The following is an 11,290-nucleotide window of genomic DNA, read 5'->3' on the forward strand; positions in this document are numbered from 1 at the left end:
TTTTATTCATAACTATAAAACAACCACGATCTTAATACATTCAACACAAAAGAAAGGTAAGATTTATTTTAGTAATGAATTAATAAGAAGCGATCAGGTTGAGCTTCCATTTATTGAGGTAAGTAAAGATGTTAAGCACAGAATAAACTATGACTGAAGGAATCTAATTTATAGACGGATCTCTCTCTCTCTTTCTCTCTCTCTCTCTCTCTCTCTCTCTCTCTCTCTCTCTGTAGTGTCTTGTGGTACAAGAGAATATGAACATGACTGAAAAATAAAACGAGACATAAAACGTATTATTATGGAACGAATGAGTTTAAACTTTAAGTAGTTATTACAAGACAAAGCGCATTTGTAAAATCGTATTGTAGTCGACACACATAAGAACAAAGAGCCTCGTATGTCCCGGACCCAGAACTCAATAATGGCGGGTCAGTAAATGTTTTTGTCTGACTATTTAAACGACCCGCTATCCAACGAAATAAGTATTGACACTACAGAAAGACCAGCTCTCCCTCACTTCACCCACCCCCCCCCAATAAAAGAACATTTCATAGCTCCTCTCTATGTACAACATGTCCAAGTTCTTAGCCTTATTATCACCAATCACCATCCACCACATATTGTCGTTTAAGTCGTTACCCACATGACCTTCTATTTCTAACGGTTTATGTCGACGTCAACAACACTAACATAAAAGTCATGCAGGGATTTCCCCAGATCTACACAGGTCGTGTCTATTTTCAGAATCGTCTATGTATACATAAGCCTTGAAACCAAGAGCTACCAGTACACAGACAGAGCAGCAATCGAAGAAGCGTTAACCTAACCTTTTCTTGTAAGTAAACATGCAATAGCCAGTTCAATATGTGTGTTTTTAATTGTACTGTCTAATACCACTATAGAAGAAATAAATAGTATGTCTTTTTATCATAACCAAATGAGTATGTTCATATCTTTAACAAATGCTATTGATTTTATTTTGACAATTTAAAACATTAATATTTCAATGCTTTCTGTGGGTGCCTATTTAATAAACATTATGTATTTTATTTTTATATTTTTTTACTATTTTTAAGCTATCTAAATTTTTAAAAATACAGTAACAAGCTCTTTACATATTTTAAAAACAATATTGTTGTATCGCTTGTATGATAACCACATTAGACGAAAAAATGTTTTGGGAGTCATCCATAAATCGCGACACGTTTTTTAAAACAACATTTACCTACCAATAACATGTCGTTACAGATCGTCACAAAAATAAACAGATTTAGTAGGAGACCACAAACAAATATAATGGCCTGTAATGAATTGTACCATACAACCTTAACTTTAGTATATATATATATATATATATATATATATATATATATATATATATACATATGCAGTATAAAATCATAGTTAGGTTTTATGTATTATTCGAATGCAGATGATTAAAATAAACTAATAGATATATAGAAATGTGTGTAATATATTACATGTTGAAATTACTTATACACATCATATTGACTAAGTAAAGAAAATTGAATACCTATTATTAAGCTTCGACCTATCTGCACACACGAATTTGACTTTGTGAATTTAACTTTTTAAATCTTATTAAATCTGCATACACAAAAATTAAAGATTTTAAATTTATATCAATATTAAGTTTAAAATATACCACACCAACACCCCCCCCCCCCAAACCACAGATACTTAACTATTTCACTATGTTTCCCCCCTCCCCACATTCCACGTGCGTTTCGTTAAACGGTAACAGTGAAATTCTGTATAACTTTACAAAATGTTGTCAAAGGTCAATGCTACTATATATATATATATATATATATATATATATATATATATATATATATATATATATATATATATATATATATATATATATATATATATATATATATATATATATATATATATGTAGCTGCCAAATTGTGTTACTTTATTTGACCAAGCTGTGGATCTGCTTTTTTATAAAAACAGTTTCTGTTTAATTTTTGTTCATGGTTTGCCAATAACTGAACTGAACCTTTTTAGTAAGTTCAATACGGATATGTTATGTGAGTTTTTGTTTTTTTTTGGGAGGAGTCGAGCTTAATGTCAAGCATTGCGAGGGTAGGAGGCAAGGTGTGTGTGTGGGGGGTGTGTGTGGAGAAGATGTGGTGCTGTGACGTTTTAAATATGAAAGATAATATGATAGGTGGCATGGTTAAGAACGAAGAAATGCAAATAGATTTTATTGGCCAAGTGGGTTTTTAAAATCGATCTGAAGTAAGTTATTGTTAAATAAGTTATGCATTGTTTAAAACACATTTTAGTTTTTGTTTCTCCGTAGACACAATAGTTTTGAAATTAACGGAAATAATCAAATTGAATTTCCCAAGAAAAAATTAATAAGATCAAAATATGAAACGTTTTCAAACACATTAAAATATCATCACTTATTAATTATGTCGTAATGTTGCCATTGTCACAGAAACAAGTGAACTGTACTTCACTTGCCCCATATTTAAAATAATTAAACGTTCTACTATTACCGAGATACATTATAGCCTTACAAAATGTTGAAATTTAAAAAAGATAGATGCTGTGTTTAAAATATACAGACTTTAAAGCTTTTAAAAAAAAATAATCCCCGTAAAATAGCCTTAATTCTGTAACTTAAGGCCTAAATGGAATGTTAACTGATAAATTATGGTATTGATACTTCAAAAAGTTAAACCAGTTTTACAGCAGACGATCATTTCGCGTCATTTCATTAGCAAACCGGTAGGCCTACTTGGTGTAGTACGTACCAGTAATATATTAGTTAATTAGATGGTTAGATGTATATCTTGTTGGTCAGCTGTGTAGTAGTGTGTAGTTGACTATAACTATACCGCCGTTACGGAGACTACAAGACTAAGTATACTGAGACTTGAGACTATACTCAACACATAGATCTACTAGATCTAGATCTAGATTCTAGATCTAGATCTAGATCTAGAACAGTGTTTCTTCCAGACTTTTTTCTCCGGGGGGGCACTTGAAATTTTCGGGGGGGGGGGGCGGTAGACTTTCTTCGGGGGGGGGGGGGGGGCGGACACTGTTAAAAGTATATATTTTCTATATCAATTATATAAATTTCATTTCGTATGGGGGTGCGGTAAAAAAAATTCGGGGGGGGGGGGGGGCGACTCGCCACCCCTCCCCCCCGAAGAGATGCCTGGAAGAAACTCTGATCTAGAATCTAGATCGAGATTCTAGATCAAGGATCTAGATGTAGATTCTTGTCTAGACTTTATTCCAGACCTAGATCTACTAACTACGTTATCTAGATCTAGATTCTCGTTAGTAGATTTAGAATCTAGATCTATATCTAGATTAGATCCAGTGTAGATTGACTAGATCTAGACTAGATCTAGACTTAGATCTAGATATAGAAGAAATCCAGATCTAGATCTACTAACTAAAAAGTTAAAAAGTAACAATCTAATCTAGATCTAGACTATCTAGATTCTAGATCTAAAACTAGACTAGAATCTAGATCCAGAAGCTAGTCTAGATCAGTAGATTTAGCTAGATTAGAATTAGATAAATTCTATAAGATCTAGAGATCTAGTTTTTTTTATCTAGACTAGAAAAAAATCTAGATCTTATATTCTTATAATTATATAGAGCTCTATTATATAGACTATATAATCGTATAAAATGGGGTGTGGGGAAATTGCGAGACGCGAAAAGCGAAATGGCGAGGCGGGAAAATGCGAAAAGGTAATGCGAGACATACCTGCGGAATTAAGGGTAAATAGCGAGACAATTTTTGCGAAAAATGTTTTTTTTTTCTTTTTTTTTCCATCTTTATTTATTTAAATTATTTTTTTTTAAAATAAACAAGGATTTAGCCATACCCTTTAACACGAGTGTTGTATGTTGTTATTTTTTATCTAGATACTAAGAAGATAGATCTATATCTAGATCTATCTATTTAAAAATCCTAACATCGTTGCTGTGCTACTGTCATCGCCCGCTCTTGTTAGCGAGAGGAAAATCCCGTCTCAGTCGGGATTAATTTAAAAATCTAGCCCGCTCATGTTTATAGTGTGACTTCACATCTAACCCCCCCCCCCCCCCCTCCTCCCCCTCATCACACATCGTCATAAAATTACAGACCCCCCCCCTACGAGTGTGACGTCATTTATGGAAGACCCCAAAAAACACCACCACCAAAACCAAAAAATTCAGATAAGTTCAACTTGGTTTTAAAAATATTTGAAGTAGGCCCATAGCTTACGATATAGCACGAGCAACTGATAATATCGGTGACGTCACTTTATTTTTTCCCCAAACAGTAAGTAAGGGAAAAAAACTGGAGGCATTGAGAGTTCATAAAAGCTTAGGAATAAGCAACACGTAAGGGAGGGTTAATCTAGTCCTCATCTTCACATAGGGCAGTAATCGCATGCTTAATTTGATGTTATTTTTTCTGACTTATTTATGGAAATAATAAATAATAAATTATATATATATATATATATATATATATATATATATATATATATATATATATATATATATATATATATATATATATATATATATATTGTTACGACCCGACCTACCTAGATCTTTCGATTTAGGAGGAGAGGTAGACAAGAACACACGTTAAATATAACGAACACCTTTTCCATAACAACGTAAGTTTAATCTTCACAACAGAGATACAATATATTGAAAAGTAACCGCCATCAAAATACAACACAAAAATCCTACCACCTAGTCTAAACTATACTGTCTACAACTACACGTCCTAACTGGTGAGCTGCCGTACCCTGACTGTCTTAACCCTCCTAGTCCTCACTTCTTTGTCTCCCCCATCCGGTCTACCCTAATTTACATGTCGCCAACAGTTCTGTCGTGCCTGATTAAAGTGTCAGACCCTGCTAATAAACTACCCCCATTACGGTCACCCAGGCCAACTAGATACGTGTCTGCTACACCTACCCCCATTGATGATGCCGTCGTCCGTAATTACAATCTAATTGCAACACGTACACCGCTAATCGTCTTCGTCAATACCTGTTTAGTCTGGGTCACGTCTCTCGTCAACCCTACCCCTCCAATCTATGCCCCCACAGTCGTAACAATATATATATATATATATATATATATATATATATATATATATATATATATATATATATATATATATATATATATATATATATATATATATATATCCTTGTGCTTAGATTTATATGGTAAAAAAAAAGCTAGAAAAAATCGTAGGCGGCGGCTATAATACAAATTTTCTATGCAACAATAGAAAATATATTTGCGGCGGCAGCGGATCCGGGCAAGGCGATCTTCAAAGACGGTAAATCAGGCGGCCTCGGCGTTCCTCACAAAAGACAGAAGTTGATCTATCGTCGGCGGTATTTCCGTCGGTTTCGAACAAGGTGGTATTCTAAGTCGACACAAAAGATGGGGGGAGTTGACAAAACATCAGTATGTCTAGGGACGGAAAAATCGGAAGTTTTAGCAATGTAAACGAAACATCTTTGAAGTCTGGACCAAATACCACTGAAAATCGGGTGCGGTTAATTTTTCGCAGAAATCTTCGCATTTCAACACCACTCAGTGTAAGTATCGGCTTGTGGTAAAATGCGAGACAAAAAAGTCACGTGACCGACCGTTTTCGCGCCCTTCTCGCATTTTCCCGCCTCGCCATTTCGCTTTTCGCGTCTCGCAATTTCCCCACACCCTATAAAATGTATACTTAAAGGCCTAGATCTATATAATATTCTTCTAGATCTAGATCAGGGGTCTCCAAACTACGGCCCGCGGGCCGGATACGGCCCGCGAAGTCCTCTCATCCGGCCCGCGGAGATCTTTTTGTCCAAGGTAAAATCGTTTGTTGGTGAAGGCTGAGGAACTTTGCCCAGAAAAATCAAAGACATGATTGGAAGAAACTGGCCCCCGAACTGAAATTTGATAGTTAATGCGGCCCTCGGACTGAAAAGTTTGGAGACCCCTGATCTAGATAGATCTCTCGCTCTCTAGATTTAAAATCTAGACTTCACTCTAATTATCTAATACTAATAGTTACTAGATCAAATTTCAAAAACTGCATTTTTGCATACAACATCAAAATAAAGTAGCTAGATCTAGATTATCTATGGATCTAAATAAAACCGCAGAGTGACTCTGGCGTTGGGCATTGTGCAGATCGGCTAAGAACTCTAGATCTAGATCACAATCCAGACTCTAGTAAGTAGATCTAGTCAAGTATTTAGAATCTACTAGATCTAGTAACTAGTAGATTTAGAATTCAGTAAGTCTAGAATCTAGATCTTGAATTCTAGAGTTTTCTAGACTAATCTAGATAGACTAGATCTAGATTTCTAGCTCTTCAAAAATTAGACTAGTTTCCCCATAGTCTGTCTAGATCTATATTCAAATTAAATGGCTAAATTAGTGAAGTGGAAACCATCCTAGGGTCCTAGAGTTATAGACTGACATAGGGTTTGAGTTGTTAGACGGTTAGAATAGTTTTAAAAAGTAATTTTTGTATGTTGCCACACACTAGCTCTAGTTTAAAGAAAACTTTCAAAATTCTAGATCTAGACCTTCTTTTGACTTGGGCTAGCAGCCAAGAGCTGAGGTTGTGGTTAAATATCTTACAGTCATTGAAATATAATGGAGGACCTACTTGTATAACTAAAGGGTGCTAAATGTCTTAACACAATCTCCAGCCAATTACATGACTTTGTTTACTTTATAATACTTTTAAAGTTTAAAGGGTACCTATGTTTATCTAGCCTTAATTGTATGCTTTCAGGTGTTGAAGTTTTGATTCTGCTGTGTGTTCAAATGCCGTTCCATCCTAGCAAGAAAAGTGGTTGTGTTTAAGGGCAACATTAAAGTGCTTAAATTGTGTGAATATTGTAAGCTATATTTAATTCTTTGAATTTTGATAAAAATGTTGCTAAATATTACATAATTTAATTTATTTAAATTTAAACTCATTTTTGGTAAAATATTAAATTTTAAACAAACTCTAGTAGGCCATAGCTTACTTGGTAATATAATTTGTATAACAAAAATTAGTCACATTTGTGAATTTCCTTCACCACCACCGTTATCAATAAAGAGTAAAAATTAATTATATTATATGGTATATATGTATTATATGACATATGTTGTTATACTATATTGTATTATTTCAGAGCATGATTTCAAGGTCGGACAACTATCTGTTTATTCTAACATCATTTACTTGAGAATAGAAAGGTGTTTGTAGTCAAGGTTCAAGCTGAAACATTGAATAGTCTCCAAGTTGTAAGTGTTCAAACATTTAGAAACTTACATTTTTTTTAGTTGTTAGACAAGAAGAAATAAGTATTGCTATTTACATTAATATTTTATTTTTATATAGACTGCTTAGTATATAACAATTTGATACTATAAAGCCTAAAGTTATGACCTATTTTGCTAATTTAACCATTTTCAATTTTCCTATAGAATAATTTTTTTAGAATTAAAACAAATCTTAAGATGTTTAAATAATTTTTAAGATTATTACTGGTATATAAAGTACTTATTTTATACTACTGCAGTATAGGCCATGGGCGATTCCTACTGAAAGCCAAAAAGGAAACAGGAGCCACGCAATTCAGGTAAGAAAAAAGTTGATTTAAATTCATTTAAAAATGGTCAGGTAATTTGTTTTACATCTCTGAAAGCATCTGTTATTGCTTATCAAGCTGTACAGGTAAAAAAATTGTGTACTGTTACAATAAATGTCATAATAATTATAGCTCTATTTCACAACAGTAGCAGTAGGCACAGAGGGCCTTTTTTCACATTGGCTGTTTAAAAACATTTTTGCAACACATTATAAAGGGCGATTGAATATTAAAGATGTAGTAGAAAGTGAAAATTTAGAAATACATGTCTGTAAAATTTAAATTATTCGCTATTATTAAATTAGCACTTTTGTAACATTGTGTTTTTTCTGTAAGATGGAAATTAAACTTATACATTGTTTCAGTTGTAGCAAGCTGTGAAATTCAAAACAAGCAAATAATGATTGAAGAATCAGGTGTATTTCATCCAGGTAAGATATACTAAAACAGTTAAGGCAATTATAATGTAAACAGTTTAATATATATCTGCTAGTTTAATATCTAAATGACAGTAGTAAACTTGTTCCATTAAAATGCAGTTTATCATTAAATCTGTTGCTAGAGAAATAATTTGTTGTCTGTTCCTGTAGGAAATCATGAAGCTGAGATGTGCTATGGAGGAGAAGCTGATCTACACAAACATGTTACTGGCTGTAAGAAGAATCCAGGTCACAAAGGTTTTATACCTCTCAAAGATTTCAAAGCAAGTTGTCTCCCCTCACGTTACCATGACGACGACCTCATGTCTGAGACAATCAAAAGATTGGCAGCCCTAACTGTCCAGGTAAAGACTAAATTCACCAGTCTAGAGAGACCAGAGTTTTACCGAGGCACTCAAGTTCCATATCCATGTTATGATGACAGAGGAAGTCACGTGATGAGGTTAGGGACGGGGAGGGTGTGGAGTGGTAAGAAGTACACACAGAGTGACAGAAGGGGACCTTGTCGTTGTGCCAAGTGTCAAGTCTCTGCCACACCCAGCAAAGTGTGGGGGAAGGTTTGTGTGTTGACAGCCACACACGTGGTGTTTGATGACAATGAGGCGAGACAGACCAGGTGTGTTTTAGGTTTTGATGACAATAAAAGTCCAGTGGTTAGTCTTCATGGCTGGGAGGTGGGGTATAGGCCAGACATTGAGAGAGACTGGTGTCAGTTGAGATATGTGACATGTGACTTAAAGTTGATTGATGAACTGGACAAGATGTGTCGGCGCTTTGATGATCTATGTAAGGAAGTAAGGGACAAATACTGGAGATTTGTTGATGTGGACAAGTTGACCGTTATAGTGTCACATCCTCATGGCTGTCCTAAACAGGTCTCTGTAGGACAATGGACAAACAAACGTGAGAGGGATGACTGGACAAGGTACTGGTACACAACATGTACATGTCCAGGCTCCAGTGGAGCGTCTGTCTACAGGCTGGGATGTGTCGGTTCGTTGCATCACCATCCCCACAGTGGATCAAACTCTAAAGGAAATTATAGTGTGGAGGATTTCTACTGATGTAGCTTTTGGTTCTCTCCCCTTGTCTACACAATGTAAACAAACAAAATGGCGGAACTTCCTGTCATTAAACTGTTTGTGTTAATACCTGCATGTCTTGTAAACATTTTATTACGTTTAAATGATTAAACAAATGTTTAATTGATGTAAACCGTTTAACCGTTATAATTTACGTGTACATTGATGGGTTTTAGAGGGTTTTTTTTGTTTCAAATGTTGTAAATAATTTGCTTATAATTTTTGTCGGCAAATTGTTGTCATATACTTATAGGCTGGCTATTACCTGTTAATTAAATGTAACCTACCTGCTAAATGTCATATTCATACTGTTTGTATTTACTTACAAAATGTTCACACTAAACAACATTTAATGGTAAAATAAAATATATTTTTACTGTTGTTATTTTAATCTTTGTTGTCTGTTGATGTTTAAGTTGTTGTTAAACAGCTCATGTTGTAATTTCGATTTTCGCGCCAGGTTGTCATGGGTTGTAAGTTTAAACTTTACAACAAAGTCCATTTGTTTATGCTCAATACACCCGTAAGACTAATTTAAATGAGATAATTAGAAAAATGAGGAATTCTAATCATTTAAAAATATTTGACACATCGCATACTATATTTAGATACTTCGTCGCTTCTAGATCTGCTCAATAGAAATGTGAATAATAATCATTAAAAAAGTTTTTAAAAACCCACGTTTTCTGATTGAACTAAAAAGTAGAAAATAAATGCTATACATCACAATAATGCAAGCGATCACTCTACTATAAGCGATCAAAAACGTGGGGCGCCGTAATTTTCGTAAAGTTTCTAATACTGTTGACTCTCTACAAGCTCCCTAATAAAAGTCAATAGTATTATCTAATCAATAGTAATATAACTTTTACTTCGGCGCCCCACGTTTTTGATCGCTTATAGTAGAGTGATCGCTTGCATTATTGTGATGTATAGCATTTATTTTCTACTTTTTAGTTCAATCAGAAAACGTGGGTTTTTTAAAACTTTTTTAATGATTATTATTTTCTACTTTTTAGTCCTTGTCTGTTTGTTTGCATTAAAATCTTGCTATCGATTTTATCTTTTCACTTTTTTTTGGGTAAACGAAGACAACTCGTAAAAAGACAACTCGTAAAAAACACGTTGTGTGAATACGTTACTGACTAGAACACATAGATTTGAACCCGTGTCGAGTGGGATAGCAATCGTGTGCCCAACCACTCGACCATATCGTCTCCCCCAAACTGGCCACCAGTGGTAATAGTTACCCTGAAAATTTCAGCGCGCTAGCTAACTGGGAAGTGCCAGAAATTTCGATCGCAAGATTGGATTGGAAAGACAAACACAGACACAGAGAAAGCAAGTTAAAGAAAACGTGGGAAAAAAGTAGTTTGATGACTAACATTTTTGTAAACACTGCTGTCATTGGCTGATATTTGTGTAAACACTACTGTCATTGACTAGAAATCATTGAACAAACTGACTGTTATATTGTAAAATATCTTTTGCACAGATTGATAGATCGGCAGTGAAGGAACAACTAGTGTAAATGTAAACATGGAATATAAGTTTTTAAACATGAAAACTGTAAACCGTGGTATAAATAACGCATTTGGAGAAATGGGACGACATGATTGAGTAAAAGACTACGCGCATTTTATCCCCAATGACACGAGTTTGATTCTTATGTTAAATTACTTTTTTGTTGCACTAATGTGATGTGTACGTGGACATGTTTGGAGAAAAATATTTCTGCTGGGTGTTCCGTGTGGACTCAATGACTTAATAAGTCATGGGTATAACACCAACACATGAACTCTACTTTCTCTGCCAAATTGCCTGCTTGCTATGCAAGTTAGTTAAAGTTGCTGGTCAATTTAAATATAATATGTAACACAATGTTTAACACAACTGTTACACCAATCCTACTAAGGTTGAAATATCGATACATTTTCAGGATAGCATGTACATTAATTAGTAATTATATCGGTTTCATGTTCTTCGCATATCAGAAGAAAACTCCCGAACATAGCACTAGAATGGACTCCTCATGAAAAAGAGACGAAGACCACACGGAACATGGAGGAGAACGATGGAAGAAGTTCTGGGAACT

The 11,290-nt window shown here is 34.4% G+C and overlaps 1 protein-coding gene across 3 annotated transcripts in view; it reads left to right on the plus strand.

The window, feature by feature from the left end:
• LOC131938144 (uncharacterized) overlaps positions 1-9,533 on the plus strand; it is a 70,763-nt gene extending 61,230 nt beyond the window's left edge. Inside the window, exons 1-6 of one of the 3 annotated variants that reach the window (XM_059296058.1) lie at positions 748-838; positions 6,827-6,932; positions 7,215-7,326; positions 7,605-7,664; positions 8,039-8,104; positions 8,264-9,533. In XM_059296058.1, the coding sequence (XP_059152041.1) occupies positions 8,074-8,104; positions 8,264-9,177 (945 nt within the window). In that variant the 5' untranslated portion in view covers positions 748-838; positions 6,827-6,932; positions 7,215-7,326; positions 7,605-7,664; positions 8,039-8,073 and the 3' untranslated portion in view covers positions 9,178-9,533. Of the gene's footprint in view, positions 1-747; positions 839-6,826; positions 6,933-7,214; positions 7,327-7,604; positions 7,665-8,038; positions 8,105-8,263 lie in introns of those variants that run through there. The other 2 variants (XM_059296060.1, XM_059296057.1) reach the window with 2 other exon arrangements.
• The last annotated feature ends 1,757 nt before the right edge of the window (positions 9,534-11,290 follow it).

The sequence above is a fragment of the Physella acuta genome, unplaced genomic scaffold, assembly GCF_028476545.2.
Source record: "Physella acuta isolate Inbredline_101_S28 unplaced genomic scaffold, ASM2847654v3 ptg000235l, whole genome shotgun sequence".
NCBI classification, from domain to species: domain Eukaryota; kingdom Metazoa; phylum Mollusca; class Gastropoda; family Physidae; genus Physella; species Physella acuta.